We start from the raw sequence: 22931 nt of genomic DNA on the forward strand, positions 1-22931 counted from the left end.
GCATATAATGCAGTTCAATGCAGTTAAAGTGCATTATGTGGATCTTTGATAATCATATAATGCATCTCCAAACTGCATTATATAACAGTGTAGATCCAGCCCCTGATTTTGCTAAGTTTTCTGATGTTTTAGCTACAAGATTGGTTTTGGACGAGATCCATGAGAGTGACACCACTGCACTGAGTGACATCAACCCTATTGACACCATCATAGCTGAACAGGCTGTCAACCCAATAAATCTATACACATATACATAATAAAAGTGAAAAATGTGTATGTGTGTATGTGGAGGAAGTGTGCACTTACACAGACAGCCTCCCACCTTTACAAACAGCTATAGTTCCCACTGAGCATGAAACACCAATGACATGCAGGTTATAGTGAGCACCATGAATATAAAGCCCAAACCCTGCCAGTGTCCTCCACAAACACCATTCTGCTCCCCACCCAAGTGAAGACTTTCATGTAGGGACAATTTCATCCTAGATGTTGTGTTTCTCCTCCAGAATGGATATCCTAGGGTCTTTTAATTTGCATGACCCCGCCCAATGTCTCTACCTTAACCCTTTCCTACCCTTTCCTATGGCACACCGTTGAACAAGAGGTTTGGGGAGAATTCACCATGATTTACAAGAGTTGTACTTGACCTACATCCAGAGAGCACAGTTAACCCAATAACGATAAATCTGGACCAAACTTGCCATGGATAATGGGACTTGCAGTACCTTCACTGATACTGTGATCCCCACCTACAATGGACTGGGACCAAACTTGGCACAGATAAGCCTCATGACCAACTGAACATACTGGAGGGGTTTGTGGGAATGGACCTTGATTTTGGGAGTTATAGTTCACCTGCATCCAGAAAGCACTGAACCCTGCTGACGTCAGATCTGGACCAAACTTGGCACACAGCTCCAACATGGCCCACTGTGCATACAGGCTTGGTTTGGGGGTGATTGACCTATGATCTGGGAGTTGTCATGCACTCTTATCCAGACAGCACTGAACCCAGCCAAAGACGGATCTGGACCAAACTTCAGTGATATTACCTAACATCCCAAAAAGACAATAACCCGAACACCACCAGGTCCCCAAGCTAGTATATAATAAAATGATGTTTTGTTGCCTCATATAACCTTCCCAGACTTCTTTTTGAGGATTCTGAGGCCACTGGGACAAAAGCAGAACAAATGGCACATTCATCAGGATACTTAATGTCTTCTGCCTTTCTGGCTTTGTCTCTGGGATAGAAGAACTTCCCAAAGATGAAATGGATTAATGCGTAAGATGCAAAGCTATGGAATGAGCTGCTTATTTTGGCCCATATATAGCGTGACCTGCATAAACATCACTTAGTAAAATAATCGCTCAGGTCAGAAGGAACGGGCCATTGAAATAACTCTCTTAATTCAAACGCTAACTGTATCTATAGCCCTCTAACCCGCACCCTAATTGTTTGAGTCTAAAGAAGTGGGATTAACTTGCTATCTCATTATACTTATCTGAAGTTGCCTGTTGGCATTTTCTTTTTATATATCAGTATCAATTGGATATAAATAGCTCTTTGAGCTGCTTAATAATAGCTTTACATACCTACTTAGGAACCAAAAATAATATGTGCACTTTAATGTGATTTCTCTCTCTCAGTAGCCTTTATATCTTTTTAATGATTCCATCTGAATAATCTCCAATCATCTCAGATTTGAGACCCGCTTTTTTGATTGGGATCTGATACACAAAAAAACGGTTTTGATTTTTTTCTTAAGACACCTTTCACAAACCAGGTGCATTCCAATCCGTGCTGACAGAGTATGGAGAATTTTCCTTCCACCCAAATGCATGAACATCTCTTCTCTTCACTGCATAGCTTTGGGGTTGTCTACGTTGACAAAGATAATTGTATTCACTTCATCCTTGACCTTTGCCCTGCAGTTTTATAGAAAATCCAAATTTTTGGGAGTAAGTTACTGACCCTCTAAACCCCTTTCTACACAGCTGTATAAAATCCAAATTGGATTATATAGCAGGATATGGGATCCCCTGGTGGCGCAGTGTGTTAAAGCGCTGAGGTGCTGAACTTGTGGACTGAAAGGTCACAGGTTCAAATCTGGGGAGCGGAGTGAGCGTCCGCTGTTAGCCCCAGCTTCTGCCAACCTAGAAGTTCAAAAACATGCAAATGTGAGTAGATCAATAGGTACTGCTCTAGCGGAAAGGTAACAACACTCCATGCAGTCATGCCGGCCACATGACCTTGGAGGTGTCTACGGACAACACCACCTCTTCGGCTTAGAAATGGAGATGAGCACCAACCCGCAGAGTCGGACACAACTGGACTTAATGTCAAGGGAAAACCTTTACCTTTACCTTATATAGCAGTATGCACTCAGATAACCCAATTCATAGCAGATATTGATATTCTGGGTTATATGGCTGTGTGGAAGAGCCCTGAGACAGCATCAAATCACTATGGAGTGGGGGTGGGGAGGGAAGAGTGTGTTTTGGGCTGAAGTGGAATCCTGGAATTTGTAGTTTGATGAGGCACCAACACTCTTCGGCAGAGAAACCTAAGAAATCTTGTAAAACTACAACTCTGAAGATTCCCTAGCATTGAGCAGTGGCCATGAAAGTGGCATCAATCTGCAATAATTTTATAGTTTAGGTGCATCCAAATATCTATCTGGATCAGTGTTTTCCAACTCTGATCTTCAACGTATTTTGGACATCAGCTCCAAATGTCCATACTCATTGGCAAAATACAACATTGGCTTCTGGAAGTTGAAGTCCAAAACACCTGGAGGTTGAGAGTTTGGGAATAACTGACTTAGATCAAAAGAGGCTGACAAGGACAAACGGTAGAGACACTAAAGCAGTGGTTCCCAAATTTCAGCTCTCCGTGTTTTGAACTTCATCTCTCACAATTCTTAACAGCTGGTAAGTTGACTGAGATTCTTGGGAGTTGAAGTCCAAAACAACGGGAGGACCAACTGCACTAAAGCAATTCAAGGTGAGTTCCACATTATTTGGGTTTCAAGGTGCAGTGCCAATTTTCAGGTTAACAATTATGGACTTTCCGTGTCTGCCTCCACAGGCACTCATACTACTATTGCAGTTTCAGTCCAGCCATTTCACTCTGATCCTTTTAACTATAGCAGGCAGCCTTGATTTATGTTTGCACCATTTCTATCCCGCCTTTCTCAACCGTGAAGGGACTCAAGGTGGCTCATCCAAGGAGGAAACTCCATACACAGAGTTTGTTTGTTCACTGATGCCCAAGAATGGCATGGCTAAAGGAGTTGGAGGCAGCAAGGAACAGGCTGTGCCCACAACATCCTGAACTTCTTGGTACATGAGGACTACGGTGCAACTTGGGAATGAATCCAGTTTGCAACAGGTACATGCTGATCAACAAACATATGAGATAGCAATGTTCTTGGAAAACCTGCTGTGGTTTTGACTGGCCTTGGCTCAGTTACAAACTCTTGAGAAGGTTGGAAAAGATTACCTTTTTGCTCCACAAATTTAATGCACTGCAGGGGATTGGACTGGATGGCTCTCAAGGTCTCTTCCAAATCTATGTTTCTATGAGCATGGGATTACAAATCCCATAATCACTTACCATGCTGGCTGGAGTCCAAAAAAGTGAACTTTACTAAGCTCTTTCACTCTGTGTAAGAAGGGCAGCTGGCTTCAGAATTAGGACACTGGCCAGAGTCCGGTATGGAAGTTACATCTTCTAAGTGGATTTACATATACAAGAAGTAGATCAGGCAGTTCTCTGTTATATTAACATGCAGCAGAGCTGGCAAAGTGACCAATATGCAACTGGACTGATACACAATGGGAGAAATGCCCATTGGGACTGGTGTGCATTGGACACCAATGTGCATTGGTCCTGTTGTGCATCAAGCACCAATGCACATTGGGCATGCATTTTTGCAATTTACTATCACTTTTGCTATTTATCTGAGTACAGTAGAATCTCACTTATCCAAGCTAAATGGGCCGGCAGAAGCTTGGATAAGCGAATATCTTGGATAATAAGGAGGGATTAAGGAAAGGCCTATTAAACATCAAATTAGGTTATGATTTTACAAATTAAGCACCAAAACATCATGTTTTACAACAAATTTGACAGAAAAAGCAGTTCAATCTACAGTAATGTTATGTTGTAATTACTGTATTTACGAATTTAGCACCAAAATATCACGATATATTGAAAACATTGACTACAAAAATGGCTTGAATAATCCAGAAACTTGGATAAGCGAGGCTTGGATAAGTGAGACTCTACTGTATATGTAAATCATAGAATCACAGGATGCTGGTGACACTCAACATAGTGGTTCTGTGCATCTTTCTACTATGTATTGTCACCATGTTGGTTTAGTGTAGATTTGTAGTGTTAGTTCTGTCCAAACCCACAGTTGATGCACTTACTGTTAATGGTTTTAAATGTGTTGTTAATTTTATTGATTGTTTGGCACTGAATCTTGCCGGGTGTTATAAGCCACCTTGAGTCCCCTCGGGTAAGAAAGGCGGGGTAAAAATATTGTAAATAAATATTATTCCAACTTTCTTCCACTCCAAAATGATTTCTACAGACTTTCTTTCTGGCTTTAACCATGCTATAGGAGAACTAGCATAAGACCAATATTACTTTGGGCTTTCTGGTAAATGTGAACTTGTTAGGATTGCTTGAGTTATGTTGGCACAGGAAAATGGTGACAAGGCAACAGGGTGTGAAGATATCTCAAGCATGGAGTGGTTGTACAGGTTTAGTATTCCTTAGCTGAAATAATCGAAGCCAGATTGTTTTGGATTTGGGATTTTCAAATTATGGCTGGGCAGTCCAGCACTCAAAATACATGTCATCATTTCTTTGGGTGCCTGATTGGTATTTGTAACTTCTCAGCCTCAGTTTCACGATCCTGCAATGTCAGCAATTTGGAGATGAAGGAAAATTTCATGGAGGGTAGGATCCATATTTAGGAAGCAATATTGTTCATGGGGGCCTTCAAGACTTTTTTTTTTTTTTTACTTATGGCAACCCTATGACAAACCTATCATGGGGTTTTCTTGGCAAGATCTGTTCAAAGAAATTGGCTTTGCCTTCTTCTGAGTTGGAGAGGGCAACTTGTTCAAGGTCACCCAGTGAGTTTCCATGGCTGTGGATTTGAACCCTGGTCTTTAGAGCCCTAGTTCTGCACTCAAGCCATGTGTATTATCTTCAAGCTACAGGAAAGGAGATTCCACCTGAACATCAGGAAGAACTTCCTCACTATGAGGGCTGTTCGGCAGTGGAACTCTCTGCCCCGGACGTGGTGGAGGCTCCTTTTTTGGAAGCTTTTAAGCAGAGGCTGGATGGCCATATGTTGGGGGTGCTTTGAATGCGATTTCCTGCTTCTTAGCGGGGGGTTGGACTAGATGGCCCATGATTCTATACTTCTATTATGACTCACCACCCTCATCCCCTCACCCAAATATAAGGGCTATCCAGAAAGTAGATTACGGTTTGGAATTAAAAATGAGCAAAGTATAGGAGAAAACATTTACCATATGCAGTTGAAAGCCAGACCCAAATACCACTTCTCAACATAGTCCCCATTGAAATCTAGGTACTTCTCATAGCGATAAAAGAGTTTGGAAACTCCTTCCCCACCAAACTTTGCCACTTGGCTTGCTTCCTCAACCAGGCGGGCGTCCCTTCCTACAGCTGCGCATGTGCATGCACTCAACTTTCCCCCACGCTCGAACTGGATCGCTCTTCTGTTTTGCAAATGCTTGCAAGGAAGGTTATGGTGACTGTTTTTTGGGACAGGAAAGGTGTGCTTCTTGCAAAACCTTAGAAGAGCGATCCAGGATGAGCGTGGGGGAAAGTTGAGTGCATGCACATGTGCAGCTGCGGGAAGGGATTCCCACCTGTTTGAGGACGCAAGGCAAGCGGCAACATGTGGTGGGGAAGGACTTTCCAAACTCTTATCACTATGAGAAGTACCTAGATTTCAATGGGGACTATGTTGAGAAGTGGTATTTGGGTCTGGCTTTCAACTTCATATGGTAAATGTTTTCTCCTATACTTTGTTCATTTTTAATTCCAAAGCGTAATCTACTTTCTGGATAGCCCTCGTGGTTACACCCTTGCAAAGTTTTCTTAAATGAAATTATAACATGTCACTACCTACGCCCTCAAACTCCACCTTACCACTGCAGTACTGTTATAACACTGCCATTTACTTATCACTTGCTATTTATTTTGCTCATGTAGCTGGATTCACACCACTGAAAGGTGAGGTCAAGGCTGTGCATCTGGTTACTGGAACAGAGCCATGGGGAACCAGAAGCAGCTAAAAAGCTGATGCAAGTGGAGATGCTCCATCAAACTGCCTGATGGGAACTTCAGACTTCTTGATCCAGGATACAAAACAATTAAAGCTACAGCAGCCACATCCCATATTGAGTCCAATGAAAGATCTTTCCTGTCCAATAGGAACTATATTTTCATAGTAATAAACAGCGACAACTCAGAATGTTCAGAATTATAAACTGCAGCAGAACTGAATTTCCTGTTATTTTCCCAACCAAAAATGCCAGCAGGTATATAGATAAGAAAGTCAAAGATCTCACTTTGAGACAGGCAAATAAGCCTTGAGCCTGGAAGCAGAGTTAAAACACTGACTCATTGTTAGCTTGTAGTGCTTACTCAACCTTTACGGCTCTCTCCTTCCCCACAATCACAGGGTGGGTGTGACACTAGGCAGCCAATCTCCCTGGCCAGAAGATATGATGCAATATTTATGGCAATGGCTGAAGTTGAAGTATTTGGGTTCTTTTTTTAAAATTTCATTGGCTTACTGAGACTTCACAAGGAAACCTGTGATTAGATTCCAGAAGTGCTTTAGTTATGTAATCCTGCATGGAAGAATGTTAAACTAGATGGCCCTTACAGTCCCTTCCATAATAAGGATGCATCTACACCAGTTTAAACTGGCGTGACTCCATTCTTTCTGTTAAAAATGGAAGACCAAAAAAGCCTTTACTATCTCCTGATCCCAGTGTGTAGCATTGCTAATGAAATTAAGATGATCAGTAGTATTGTATTTCCACACTAAGTCCAAGAATATATCTCCCATATATATGGGGATCATATTGTATTTCCAAGGCAAGAGTGGACAAAATGTAGCTCCTTGGCCACACTTTGTAGCACTTGAAGTTTCCCACCAACTCCTCCAAGTCTTTCCTTGCCCTTTTTTATTTTTCAGGAAAGTTTTACCCCCTAATGATGCAGAAAGCAACCTCAAAATGTGAGAACACACAAACTCCCATAAACACTATATATAGCACTTCGAACTAGTCCGAAATACCTCCGTTTAGACCTTCTCAGGCTGGATCTCCACTGCCATATAATCCAGTATGTGATCCCAGATTATTTTATTTGAATTTGATTATATGAGTCTACACTGCCATATAATCCAGTTCAAAGCAAATAAGCTGGGATCAGAAACTAGATTATATGGAAGTGGAGATCTAGCCTCAAAATGATCAAAGGTCTAAAAATCATGCCCTATGAGGAGTGTCTTAAAGAGCTGGGTCTGTTTAGCCTGCAGAAGAGAAGGTTGAGAGGAGACATGATAGCCATGTATAAATATATGAAGGAATGCCATAAGGAAGAGGGAGCAGGCTTGTTTTTTGTTGTCTTGAAAACTAGGACTCAGAGCAATGGCTCATATTACAAGAAAGGAGATTTTGCCTGAACATTAGGGAGCACTTCCTGACCGTATGAGCTGTTCAACAGTGGAACTCTCTGCTGTGGAGTGTGGTGGAAGCTCCTTCCCTGGAGGCTTTTAAACAGACACTCTATCAGGGTTACATTGATGGTGCTTTTCCTGCATGGCAGAAGGGGGTTGGACTAGATGGCCCATAGTCTCTTCCAACTCTATGATTCTATGAAAATGGTGACAAAAATGATTTTCCCAATACTGGGATTTCAGGTACTTAACAATTCCTGTGAGAAAGGTCAGGCTGAGAGTGGGAGTAGCTGGTTCAAGATCACCAACTGAATTTCATAGCTCTATACAGATTAAACCTTTGATTTTCCAAATCCCAATCCAAAACCTTGAGTTCTTGACACAAGCTGATTTTGTATCACTTTCGTAGCATGCTTTCACAGCATGACAAATGCTTGCAAAATCTTTTGTGATATTAATAAAAGAATATTGCTCAATTGGATTTTGAAGATGGAGCACCAACCCCCAGAGTCGGATACGACTAGACTTAATGTCAGGGGAAAACCTTTACCTTTACCTAAGTCTGAAACTTGTTGAAGGCATACAACAACAATCCTAATTAAAGACCAAAGCTTCTCGCTGAAATACTGTTAAGTTTATATTGGTTAAAATTGTTCTTCATTTTAAATATTGTATTTTTCTTTCATATTTTTTTTTGCACTACAAATAAGATATGTCCAATGTGCATAGGAATTCATTCATGTTTTTTCCAAACTATAGTCCAATCCCTCAACAGCCTGAGAGACCATGAATTGGCCCTCATCTTAAAAAGTTTGAGGACCCTGGTAACTCTGTGTGAGTTGTCACAAAACCCACTTCTGGCCTCATGGCATCCACAGTCCAGTTGCTTTATAATTTCTCTGCTTCTCCTTTGAACGGCACTTTCCTCCTTTCCTTTTGAAACAATTTTTTATTCAGAAGTCCACAATATTTCGGAGAGACCCGTTAGCCCAAGTGGAAGAACAAATGTATAGACCTCTAAGCAAGGTAGCACCGAAAGGACTCTTCCGTTGGCACAGTTCAGTAATGGGCTATCCCATTACTTTGGCCACCCTGCTTCGAGAAGGTGGCTTCAAGAGATATTTTGTGAGGAAGCCAGCCCTTGGATTGAGAGCCATTTGGCTCAGAGTTTGTTTCATCCTCCTTCCGGAAACCCGCCAGACTCGCTGCAAACTTTAACTTCCAGCAGACTTTCCAAGCCAATGAGCTCAAACTAATTCCTCTTTCCACACTGTTCATTTACTGAAGGAGATTTGTTGCCCTGCTATAAATATTTGTCCTCGGTGCTTCAAAAATTCCAGGAGGCAGCGCCACGGCTTCAGGATTAAATTAATGCCACTCTTTCTCTCCATAATACAACACAGCTTTCTGGGTTGACTCTCCCAGCTGAGCCCATTTCCAGGCCATCTCAAAATGCAGTTTCTCCTTCTTGGGTCGAGACCCCAGAAGTGGCTAGGACTCTAATTCTGGGTCTGTATATGAAAAGTTTCTAAATTCCTCTTGGTTGATCATAGACAGAATTCCTTCTTCAATTGGGGTTAAGACGGGCTCTTCTTTTAAAAACTCGGGATCAAAGTTGCTCACGTCTTCTTTGGATTTCTGCCAAATGGAAATTGGAGATAGGTTAGGATCCTCTAATAATTGGTTTTCATTTCTAAATATTGTTCAGAGGGAAAGTCACATGAAGCCCAAGTTTAAAAAAACACACATTATTTTTAATTTTCCAGAAACCAAATTAGAAAAGGCATTTGAGGTGATGTTTTTGTTATGAAATAATCCATCTCTATTAACCGAATTTTATCCAAACATTGTCACCTCCCACTTAGTGGTGTATTGAAATTGGGATTTGCAGGGTTGAAGACCCACAAAAGTTTGATAAATAACAACTATGATCTGTTCTGCCAGCTCCACCCACTATAAGGCTCTTTCCACACTGCCATGTAAAATCCACATTATCTGATTTGAACTGGATTATATGACAGTGTAGACTCATATAATCCAGTTCCAAGCAGGTCATATGGATTATCTACTCTGATAATATGGATTATATGGCAGTGTAGAAGGGGCCCCTGGTGGAACAGCAGATTAAACCCCTGAGCTGCTGAATTTGCTGACCAAAAGGTCAGCAATTGGAATCCGGGGAGCAGGTTGAGCTCCCACTGTTAACCTCAGCTTCTGTCAATCTAACAGTTCAAAAACATGCAAATGTGAGTAGATCAATAGGTACTGTTCCGGCGGGAAGGTAACAGCACTCCATGCAGTCATGCCAGCCACATGACCTCGGAGGTGTCTATGGACAACGCCGGCTCTTCGTCCTAGAAATGGAGATGAGCACCAACCCCAAGAGTCAGACACGACTAGACTTAATGTCAGGCGAAAACCTTTACCTTTACCAAAAAGGTGCCTCTGGCTCTCCTTTCTAAGGCCCATCTACACTGCAATATAATGCAATTTGAAACACATATGGGCCCCTTCCACACTGTCATATAATCCAGATTGTCAAAGCAGATAATCTACATTATCTGCTTTGAACTGGATTATATGAGTTACTCTGTCATATAATCCAGTTCAAACCTGGATTTTATATGGCAGTAGAAGGGGCCAAAGACCAAGGTTCTGTAGCTTTGATACTAAAATGCAGAGTAGATTTACCTCCCTGGATTAGAGTTGATAGCCGTTACCTGTTATATATGCAAAGCCTAGTCAAAAGGGAGTGAAAAACCCAGATTCCCCACTTCACCAACATTGTTGCCACCATCTGATTATTGACTGTTTTATGAACAGATCCTCTCGAATCCAACCTATACATGTATGTGATACATTCCTAACTACTTACAATTCGAGGCCGGAAAGGGGGCTCGATCTGCCGCTGGTTCAACAAGTCCCAATCCAGTTCATTAAAATACGGGTGCAAGAGGATAGCTCTCTCCCCACCAAGGGAACTGCTGCCTAGGCGCATTTTGGGATTCTTGGTCATAAACTGGAAGAGAAAGGCACTTGGGATTAGCTGGAAAGAGACTGTCTCCACCATAAGAAAACCGATACTTAAGCTGTATTCTAACATTTGGCACACTTGTCCCACAAGACATAAATCATATAAAGTCTCAGGTAGAAGAAACTCACTGAATCAATTGACTTATGGCACTCCAGTGAATGAATCCTAGAACCAATGAGCTTATCCAATATGATCCTAACTCCTCTTCTTCAGGAAGAGGATTCTTTTATTTCCCATAAAAGAACTGTCCAAACCACTTCTCAGGGGTTTTTTTGGCCTATTAAATCCATGTAGTTGTCATACTACAACAGGCAACTGAAAAGTTGATAGTAACTTATCATTGTGCCTTTCTGAATGTTGATTCCCAGATCTGTTATACTGATGCTCCCATTACCCCCAGTCAGTGCGACTAAGGAAAACATTGTTGTTTTTCTCCCCTCTTTACTGAAATCTTTCTTATCTTTTTACATTCTTCTCACCTACTAGTGGCTGGTGACTTCCGTGATAAAAGGGCAGAGAAGTTGGGACTACACTCTGGGGTTTAGTCCCAACTTCAGATGATACTAAATCTGATAGTCCCAATATTGTTTTTGTTGTTGAGAAAACTCTTTCTGAGAAAGGTTTAATCAGAAAGCCACGTTTTATCCATCTCAATGAATTTTATTGGCTTTCAAATTTTATTTATTTATTATTTTGCTATTTGACTTCACTGGGAGAGATCATCCAGAGTTAGAGTTGGGTGTCAAATTTATGTAGACAATACCAAACTCTATTATTCCTTTCTACCAAAAGCCACAGATGCAGTTCTGATCCTGAACCAGGGCCTGCCATCAGTGATGGACTGGATGAGGGCCAACATGCTGAAACTAAATCCTGACAAGACAGTGGCACTCTTGGTTAGTCAAGGCTCAGAACAGGGTATAGGATTACAGCCTGTGCTGGATGGGGTCACATTCCTCCTGAAGGCACAGGTTCGAATCTGGGGGTGATCCTGGATTCATCGCTGACCCTGGAACCTCAGGTGTCGCCGGTGGGCAGGTGCACTTTTGCACAGTTAAAACTTGCGTGCTAGCTGCGCCTGTACCTTGAGATGCCTGACTTAGCCATGGTAGTTCACATCTTGCTTGGACTACTGCAACACTCTCTATGTGGGGCTGCCTTTGAAGATAGTTCAGAAGCTACAGCTAGTTCAGAGATCGGCAGCCAGGTTACTAACTGGAGCTCCGTACAAGGAGAGAAGCACTCCCATGTTACAGCAGCTCTGTCAGAAATACAGTAGAGTTCCGGTTATCCGACTTCTGGTTAACCGACCTACTGTATTATCCGACGTGCTTGCCAGAGGGAGGAGACTCTTCCCCTCGGCAAGTACTTTGGGGAAGCCAGGTGCCTAGCAACACGTGCCTGGCCTCCCTAAACCCGGCGGACACAGGCTCAGGCCAGTGCCCGTACTTGCCAGGAGGAGATAATAATCTACAAAAGCTACAGTTCAATATAAGCAGGTGTGCCTGTAGCTTAATAGGCCTCAGTGTTAGTCAGCCTCAGTGAGAGAAGGCCTCAGTATGAGAAGGCCTCAGTGTGAGAAGGCCTCAGTGAGAGAAGGCCTCAGTATGAAAAGGCCTCAGTGAGAGAAGGCCTCAGTATGAGAAGGCCTCAGTGTGAGAAGGCCTGTTGTGAGAAGCTTTGGTGAGAGAAGCCCCAGGTTGAAGGCCTCATGTATGAAGCTCGTGTGAAAGCTGCTATGTAAAGCTACTATGTGAAGCTCCTGCGTAAGTTTTTTTTGAGAGAAGGCTCTGTGAGAGCAAAGCTGTTTATCTGCATGAGAAAGAAGCCTAGCATGGAAGCAAAGAAGAAAGTACAGTAGAGTCTCACTTATCCAACATAAACAGGCCGGCAGAACGTTGGATAAGCGAATATGTTGGATAATAAGGAGAGATTAAGGAAAAGCCTATTAAACATCAAATTAGGTTATGATTTTACAAATTAAGCACCAAAACATCATGTTATACAACAAGTTTGACAGAAAAAGTAGTTCAATATGCAGTAATGCTATGTAGTAATTACTGTATTTACGGATTTAGCACCAAAATATCACGATGTATTGAAAACATTGACTACAAAAATGCCTTGGATAATCCAGAACCTTGGATAAGCGAGTGTTGGATAAGTGAGACTCTACTGTATAACGAACTTTATTTGTGTTATGGAAACCTTGTTTTTGTAAATAGTGCAACCATATTATTTTGCTACAAAGAAAAGCCTCCTAAGGAAGAGATAACATTGGTCTGTGTGTTTTTGTTCTTTTTAGCACTTTTGGCTTCTGGTGCTGGATCACACTGCTGTTAATAAGTTACTCTGCTGTACATTTATGGGGAAGGTCTTTTGTTAATAAGTCCACTCGTCCAACAAGCTCCACTGGCTACCAGTCTGCTTCCAAGCTAAATACAAAGTGCTGGTCATTACCTATAAAGCTCTAAACAGTTCAGGTCCAGGCTATTTGTCCAACCGCATTTCCCTATATAGACCACCTTGCACTCTTCGGACAGCGGAGGAGGCCCTACTCTCAGTCCCACTTCCGTCACAAGCGCAGTTGGTGGGAACGAGAGAAGGGGCCTTCTCCGTGATCACTCCCTGCCTCTGGAATTCTGTCCCTAAAGAAATAAAAATGGCCCCCATCCTCCTCTCCTTCAAGAAACCTTTGAAAACACACCTATGTACCTTAGCGTACAGAGGAGAGGAGGACTAGCACAATCTGAACTTTATGGCTCCTATGGTCCACTTTAAATTTTAACTAATGCTTGGCATCTTCTGCAGTTTGGTCTTTTTAATTGTTCAGGGTATACGCTTTTGTGCAATCTTTATTTTATTTTTTTGGTATGTTTTCCTTATATTTGTATCTCTTATTATTTTAATCTGAATTCTCTTATTGTAATAAGTATGTTCATGATCATTTCTCATCTTCTGATATTGTGTGATGTAAGTATGGCATTGAATGTTTTGCCTTTTTATATATATGTAAACCCGAGTCGCTCTGGGGAGGCAGGGCGGTCTAGAAATAAAGTATTATTATTATTATTCTGATTTTTTTTCATTTCTTTTTTTTTCATTTCTACACCATGCTGTCTAAATGATGTACTTCACTGGAATTAAATCATTGCAAGTCTTACTGAATTACAGTGAAAATCTTTCTTTAAAGCTCTTGGGCTATTAAAATCCTCCCATGTGTGGTTCACACTAGAAAACATACAGAACATCTATCTTTCTGACAGGGGAAATTCACATCTCCAGACCATTACTGGGCAAGAGGTTATAAGGGTGTGATAGTTTGAGAGTTTTGCCATGTGAATATTTATTGCCCTAGCAAATGTCATATATGCCGTAGACTATTGTATCAGATCACATGCTTGTATGCCAAAGCTCACATTATATGTCAAAAGGAATTAGGTAATGGGCAAACCTGTATTCCTTCCTTACTCTTCCTGGATGAGTCAGAACAGGAAATATAGAGTAGGTAGCTTTCACTTTTGTTGTTTCTATCCTTAGGATTCCAAAGGCAGCTTTGAGTTGGTTGAGAAACTGTTCATAAAACTCATAGAAGCAAACTTGATTGCTGGTGCTAGGACAGATCTTATGTTTTCTCTTGCCCTGTTTGGTTGCATGCAAAATAATGCATCTATTGACCAGCTATTTAAAATGTGTGGTGAAAGAAACAAAGTACTTGGGAAGAAATACCAATCTACTCAAATTCTAAACTAGAAGCTGCCAACAAATATGGAAAATGAAATAATGGCCCACAAACTGAAAATCCTCAATGTAAATCCCAATTACTAAGCAAGGAGACACCAGAAATTACAGTAAAAGTAAACAAACACCAAGCGATTGCATTAATTTGCCATGTAATGGGATGCTCAAAACTGTACAATGAAGGTTTTCACCATCTACAAACCGAAAAATGCTAAACATTGCAGCTGGGTTCAGAAAAGGAAGAGACACTAGTGATCACATGGCAAACATGTGATGAATAACAGAATGCACCAAAGAATTTGAGGTGCAAACCACCCTGTACTTTACATATGGAAAATAATTTTCTGCAAAGAAGAAATGGCTGTCTCGTTTCCAAAGAAGTTGTTTTGACTTTTTACTAACATCGACATTTATTTCAAATGGTGCATCTGCACAATAAAATTACTGCAGTTTGGCATCACTTTAACTGTTGTAGCTCAAGGAATCATGTGAGTTGTACTTTTACTAGATTTTTAGCCATCTCTGCCAAATAGTGGTGGTGCCTCACCAAACTACAATTCCCAGGATTTATTTATTTATTTACAGCATTTATATTCCGCCCTTCTCACCCCGAAGGGGACTCAGGGCGGATCACATTACACATATAGGCAAACATTCAATGCCTTTTTAACATAAAACAAAGACAAACAAACATAGGCTCCGAGTGGGCCTCGAACTCATGACCTCCTGGTCAGAGTGATTCATTGCAGTTAATTGCAGCTGGCATGCTCTCCCACCTGCGCCACAGCCCGGGCCCAGCACTGAGCCATGGCATTTCAAGTAGAATCAAAATACATTAATTCTACAGTGAAGATATACCAGGCATGGACAAACTTTGGCCCTCCAGGTGTTTTGGACTCTTGTCTGTTCCCCCAGGTAGGAAGCAGCCAGGATTGGAAGCTGCAAGGCATTTCAATGCTAATCAAGCTGGCCAACTGCAACATTCACACTTGCCTCAAACAGACAAGAGTTCTTTATCCCACCCTGGACATTATTCCACAGTTATATAAACTCTACTTGCCTAGCTTCCAACAGACCTCACAACCTCTGAGGAGGCCTGCCATAGAAATGGGCAAAACGTCAGGAGAGATTGCTTCCGGAACATGGCCATACAGCTCGGAAAACTCACAGCAACCCAGTGCTCTTTTGGTTTTTCTCTTTTAGATTTTCCAGTCATATGGAAATATGTTTGTCTTGTGAAAACCAACCCAAACTTGCTAATTAATAACAGTGGAAGAGAAATATGGGTAGATTTCCTGTCCAGGACCCAAAAGGGATTGCCTTTCTTTTCAAACAAGTCCCTTTGCCTCGACAGGTCACTGCTGTTTTCCTGACAAAGTTGTTCTCTCAGAAATGTCTCAGGAAGAGAACTGACCCGCGGAGACCTTCCATCCCATGCGGGATCTTGGGAAGGTAATATGGCTCCTAAAAGGAAATGGCTAAGTTGCCCAAGAGGAAACAGCTTCGTTCTCAGAAAGATTTCTAAAGAGAAGAAGTCTGAGAACTGCAGATGCAGCCTTTCCTGTTTTGTTTTCTTGATACCAGAGAGACGAGACGACGTGGATGCAGGCTCCAAATGTCATAAAAACAGTCACTGCCTGAAGTGATTTGAAAAAGAGCTTGGCTGGATTTCAAATCTTGATATTTCTCTCCTTCCAATTTGACCTCGATAAAACTCTAATGCTAGGGCTGCCACTGAGAAAGATGACTGTGTGGTGTAATGGGAGCAACCTGGATATAAAACTCCATCCAACCATCAAACCCATTGTGCAACCTTGGATCAGTCACAACAGAGATGTTGTAAACATAAAATAGAGGGATGACAGCCATGTACTGGAGCCCCTGATGGCGCAGCGGATTAAATCGCTGAGCTGCTGAACTTGCTGACTGAAAGTTTGGCAGTTCAAATCTGGGGAGTGGAGTGAGCTCCCGCTCTTAGCCCCAGCTTCTGCCAACCTAGAAGTTTGAAAATGTGCAAATTTGAGTAGATCAATAGGTACCGCATCTGTGGGAAGGTAATGGCGCTTCATGCAGACATGCCGGCCACATGATCTTGGAGGTGTCTACGGACAGCAACAGCTCTTCGGCTTAGAAATGGAGATGATAATCAACCCGCAGAGCTGGACACAACTAGATTTAATGTCAGGGGAAACCTTTACCTTTACTAACCATGTACTATCCCGCTTACTTCCCGCAAGTTCAGCAGAGAAAGAGCAGGCTACAAGTGAGATAAAATAGAAACACTTAGCTTACATCCTTCACTGAACCAATAGACACAATGCCATGATCTCTGAAACCCACCTTAAAAGCCAGTCGCCCTTCCAGAATAAAGAACATTGGTGCTACTGGTAAGAAAGATACTGCAGGATCATCTAATAGTCCTCTCCTGCAAGCAGGACCTCTGTCACTTTGGATAGATGACTGGTTTTTATGATGAGTTTCTCAGGACTATTTCAGGTCATAACAACAGTGCCCCAAATTGAAAATGAGAATATATGCATCAACCTCCACACATCTAAAAAAACTCATGCACAGGCTTCTTAAAAGAACTTGGAAGGCCATCATAATCGGACAACGAGGGATCGCCTAAGTAAGTTAGTTAGTAAGTGCCTTAAAGTTACCTGTTGGCTTATGGGGACCCCACAATACCTTTCATTGGTTTCAAATGCTTTTTAAAAATCAATCTTCAGTAGAAGACATGACTATCATTGGCTATTGGTCATGATTGCTTCATGTTGTGTGTGTATGTCATAACCATAAGTCCTTTTGAACCACAATTCTTTTGGTTATGCCATACCGTGACAATAGGAAACATGGCAGATTAAATAGCAGGAACTATGAGGTATGTGCCTTCAAGTTGCCTATTGATTTTTTAATTTTTCATTAATTTAAAATTCCCTTAAAGAGCTATCCAGGTTGGTTGACATTATTACCTCATCTGGTAGTTAATGTCATTGTTTAACTACAAGCCATATGATGAAGAATATACTCTTCTCTCTTTGGAAACTTCCATTATTTCCGGGCTGTGGCGCAGGCTGTTGAGCAACCGGCTGCAGCCAGCTGCAACAAATTACTCTGACCAAGAGGTCATGAGTTCGAGGCCAGCTCGGAGCCCCGTGTTTGTCTTTGTCTTTGTTCTATGTTAAGGCATTGAATGTTTGCCTTATATGTGTAATGTGATCCGCCCTGAGTCCCCTTCGGGGTGAGAAGGGCGGAATATAAATACTTTAAATAAATAATAAATAAATAAATTATTAAGCTGCACTGAATGACACCAAATTCACTGAAGAAAACAGTATAATGAAAGGGGGGAAAAGATTTCCATTTTATCATCACAAGGCATAATTTCATACGCATCATTCATGTCCCCATTATAAGATTGAGCAGGCTAGCAAATAGTTATAGACCTCTTTCAACTTCCCTGGTTATTTGCTTCTGTCTTTCGTTAACAACCCTAAGGAACTGGTGGAAATAAGAGATGAATATGACAAACTCAAATAAATACATACAGCTTTGAGGATGGCCACTGCATCTCCTTGAAGCCAAGTAGGGTAGACAATTTCGTCGTTGAGGATGGCTTCAAAGAGGTCGTCTTCGTTTTCGGCTTCAAAGGGGGCATGGCCGCAAAGCATTTCATAGAGAAGGACTCCCATTGCCCACCAGTCCACATCAGGACCGTATAGCATCTCCTGCAAAATCTGCAATGAAAGGAAAGGAGCAAATCGGCATGTAACACTGCTGAGATACTGGAATGTCCATGCAAAAAAGAGGGACACATTTAGGAGAGATACACAAAGAGATGAGGGTTGTGGAACTCTGAGATTGCTGCCATGGAATCACAGTGTAGGCTGCTCTCTCTGTCATGGATGAGCTTCAGCTTGTAGAGGTGGGGGAAAAAATCTGGCTATTTGCATGTAGCAAGGCACAACATGCTCAGAAATGTGCCCTGTGGATATATCCTGTTTCCCCTAAAATAAGACAGGGTCTTATAATTAATTTTTGCCCCAAAAGATGTGTTAAGTCTTGTTTTCAGGGGCAGTCTTAGTTTTCCAAATTAATTTTTTAAATGAACTATATCTAGGGATTATTTTTGAAATAGGGCTTATATTTCGAGCATCTTCAGAAATGCTGCAAAATCATGATAGGACTTACCTTAGGGGTAGGTCTTATTTTGGGGGAAACATGGTACAATTTCCCTACTGTGTACATAATGGGATCAAGGAAGAATAGGAAAAGTGACTTCATTGGACTACAATCCCCAGAATCGATAACCAAGCATTGCTCTGAATGTATGCATGGTCATTATAAGCAGGAAAGTTGTTAGTGTTTTTGTGATATGGAGTGAAATGTTTAATCTATTGTTGCTATGAAAGTGTATGTGTTTCATTCTGGCAAGCATTCCAACAGTCAAGAGGTTAATTGCAGCGAGCCCTGATTGATTTCTGGAAGGGCAAATGAGAAAGACTTCAATTTGTGCTACATGACAGGAAGATACATCATAGGCTGTGAAATGCCGAGGAGGTGCTTCTGTTTACAGAGAACGGACTCTGAGAGAGACGGTGAAGCTCCATGTTTGATCTTGCAGACGCAAGATGTGTCCTGACAGCTTTGGTAATTAGCACTGTAAATATTATTGTAAATAAAGCTTTCAGTGCCGCTGGGATCAGCAGACAAAAGCAACAAAGTTGTCGTTCTTGGTCGATGCCACTTTCGCCGTTTGCAGAGTGGTCTTGCTGTATTTTGCTGGTAGAAAATATAAGAGTCTCTATGAACACACCCAAATGTGACATAAGAAAAATCACAGTACAATCACTTCCATACCTCTGGAGCAATATAATCAGGTGTTCCACAGAAGGTTGCGGTGGTGATCCCATCATGGATGCCTTCTTTGCACATCCCAAAGTCTGCCAGCTTGCAGTGGCCCTCATGGTCCAGAAGCACATTGTCCAGCTTCAGGTCCCTGCAAAGTGATTAATATTAATTATCACACTGGCGGAAAACTAAGCCAGAAAGAAATGGAACAGAAGCAAGTTAAACAAGTTCAAGGCCAACAGCAATGTAAGCGTCCCCTACAGTTTCATGCAGAGTGAGAAAGTTTATTTGTGATGTGAAAAATACCTCTTGCTCCATAACAAACTTCATAGAATCAACTATTGTTACTTGGGTTAGGGTCATCAACAATGGCTGGAGCTACACTGCTACAGGTCCCATTTACATTGCCATTTAAAGCTGCATTATATGGGCAGTGTAGATTCATATAATGCAACTTAACTGAAATTTAACTGCAATGACATATGTTATATTAATCTAAAATGACCATATGGTGCAGTTTCAAATTGCATTATATGGCAGTATAGACCCATATAATGCCGTTCAATGCATACAACTCCATTATATGACAGTGTAGATGGAACCACGGCAGTATAGACCCAAATAATGCAGTTCAATGCAGTTTGATAATGCACTGAACTGCATTATATGGGTCTACTTTGCCATGGCCCCATCTATTTATCTATACTGCCATATAATGCAGTTTGAACTGCATGAATCTATGTAAAATATTGCATGGCTAATAACATTATCCACCACATCAGAAGTGCATTCATTTGGTTGTTCTTCCTCCGCTGTGATATCTGTCACTCTATGGCAGCAATGCCTTTGTACACTCCACTTTGGAAGTCTCTATGCACACATCCAAATGTGGCATTAGAAATGACAATACTCCCAAACCAGTTAGAGAACATTTCAGACTTCCTGGGCATATGTTAACGAAGTTGCAGTCCTTGAACAAGGAAATTGCAAAGCAAGGTTAGAAAGAGAAACAGCTGAACTGAACTATATTCAAAAAGTCCAACCCATTAGCAGAGTTATAAACAAAGATAATGCCTTCTTGGTGTATTAATAAATGAGCCCTGCTACTGTACATATAATGAAGAGGAATTTTCTCAGAGAGAGTTTCAAATCTAGGAAATATAACTTTTGGAAGGCAGATATATTATTGTTACGCATCAGCACTAACTCATTGCAGTAAAGATCTGAAAAACTTATATTGTCTCATCCAGACATTTGAAAAATTAGGACATAGGTCAAGATCTGCATTTTTTGAGATTCTTCATACTACATCCTACTGCCACAATTCGTTGACTATACTTTATACCTGAGGCTTTACTACCCATCCAAAGAAACTGCTTTATTTTGGAGAAATTTCATTCCAAAATAAAAATCAATTAGTCTTAAAAGTAGGTGCTTGTTTCTCACCATCAAGTTATTCCTGAAATATAACTTTGCTGAAACCTTTTTTGCAGTAAAAGAAACTTATAACGAGCTCTCTTGCCAGTATTTCTAGACTCTGATATTGCTGTAACCACAATATTATTGGGTGGAGGATCTGTCATTATATTTTCCCTGTCACAGCTGTTAGAATGGATTAGGTTCTACACAAGTTTATGTTGCAATATTTTATAAAGAGCTTCTTGTTCTTCCTTTTTATATTTTTTGCCAGTTTTGCAAATAGATGCAGCTCTTTCTCAAAATTTCCCTTCCCATGCCCTCTGCAACCCTCTAACAGCATCAAGAAAATATGTATACATTAATTCTACTGTAAATGGAATTTTCCATTCTGAGATACATTCTGGATGACCCATCTTGAATAATTCATATTAACCGCGGTTCAGCAAGGGCAAATTCCCTGGTAAATTGCTTCAGCACATAGAAATATTTGTAGCAATGTGCCACTGGGAGCTGTGATTTTCAATGGTGCTCTGACAAGTGGAGTTCATCTGGGAAAAACTGAGCAATGAACATTCTACTTGGAAATGCTGCACAGTATTTCTTTCCTTTAGTTTTTCTTCAAATGACTCAGCCTTAATGTCAGCTCAGCCATTTTCTTCAGAATTCACTGAGTTGACTGTGTCTAAAGACAGTAATCAACTTACCCAACAAAGTTGACCACAGAGTCATGCTGAAAGACCTAGAAATTCCTAGAAAGAGATGTTCGCCACAGTGATCTATCTATCTATCTATCTATCTATCTATCTATCTATCTATCTATCTATCTATCTATCTATCTATCTAGTATTTGTTCACTTTCAAAGGGGTTCTGAACCTCTAACCACAGTGAATGTGGAGGGCAGACCAGCAGACTAGACAAAGCAGACAACTGAAGACCAGGATATTTAGAAACCTAACATTTTGAGATCCAAAGGGTGCTCACCACTGCATCTTCTTCCTCCTGGAAAGAAGTGACGAGTGGAGTGCCACAAGCAGAGTTCTGTCCTGGACCCAGTTCTGTTCAACATTTTTATTAATGACTTAGATGAAGGGTTAGAAGGCATGATCATCAAGTTTCCAGATGACACCAAATTGGGAAGGATACCCAATACTCCAGAAGACAGGAGCAGAATTCAAAATGAACTTAACAGATTAGAGAGATGATTGGCCGAAACAAACAAAATGAAGTTCAACAGGGACAAATGCAAGATACTCCTCTTAGGCAGAAAAAATTAAATGCAAAGATACAGAATAGGGGATGCCTGGCTCGATAGCAGTTCGTGTGAAAAAGATCTTGGAGTCCTCATGGACAACAAGTTAAACATGAGCCAACAATGTGATGCGGCAGCAAAAAAAGCCAATGGGATTTTGGCTGGCATAAATAGGAGTATAGTGTATAGATCCTGGGAAGTCATGCAATCCCTCTATTCTGCCTTGGTCAGACCACACCTGAAATCACACTGTGTCCAATTCTGGACTCTGCAATTGAAGGGAGATGTTGACAAGCTAGAATGTGTCCAGAGAAGGGCGACTAAAATGATCAAGGGTCTGGAGAAAAGCCGTATGAGGAGCGGCTTAAAGAGCTTGGCATGTTTAGCCTGCAGAAGAGAAGGCTGAGAGGAGACATGATGAGGGCCATGTATAAATATGTGAGGGGAAGTCATAGGGAGGAGGGAGCAAGCTTGTTTTCCACTGCCCTGAAGACTATGATGTGGAACAATGGCTTTAAACTACAGGAAAGGAGATTCCACCTGAAGATTACGAAGAACTTCCTCACTGTGTGAGCTGTTTAGCAGTGGAACTCTCTGCCCTGGAGTGTGGTGGAGGCTCTTTCTTTGAAGGCTTTTAAGCAGAGGCTGGATGGCCATCTTTTGGGGGTGCTTTGAATGTGATTTTCCTGCGTCTTGGAAGGAGGTTGAACTGGATGGCCCATAATGTCTCTTCCAACTCTATGATTCTATGAGACATGATGACCACCATAAAAACTTTGGAAGATTGCTCTTATGGCTAGAGAACCTCAAACTCATACCCAGTGGATACCAAAATCCATGGATGCCCAAATCCTATTATATGCAATGGCAGAGTAAAATGGTGTTCAC

The 22931-nt window shown here is 41.3% G+C and overlaps 1 protein-coding gene across 1 annotated transcript in view; it reads right to left on the bottom strand.

Annotated features, from left to right (window-relative positions):
- Positions 1-8360: 8360 nt before the first annotated feature.
- prkch (protein kinase C eta) overlaps positions 8361-22931 on the bottom strand; it is a 117955-nt gene continuing 103384 nt past the window's right edge. The window contains exons 11-14 of the mRNA XM_062968583.1: positions 19384-19522; positions 18072-18260; positions 10624-10767; positions 8361-9386 (exon numbers count right to left, since the gene is read on the bottom strand). Coding sequence (XP_062824653.1) covers positions 9240-9386; positions 10624-10767; positions 18072-18260; positions 19384-19522 — 619 coding nt within the window. The 3' untranslated portion in view covers positions 8361-9239. The remainder of the gene's footprint in view (positions 9387-10623; positions 10768-18071; positions 18261-19383; positions 19523-22931) is intronic.

The sequence above is a fragment of the Anolis carolinensis genome, chromosome 1 (genome assembly GCF_035594765.1).
Source record: "Anolis carolinensis isolate JA03-04 chromosome 1, rAnoCar3.1.pri, whole genome shotgun sequence".
Lineage (NCBI taxonomy): Eukaryota > Metazoa > Chordata > Lepidosauria > Squamata > Dactyloidae > Anolis > Anolis carolinensis.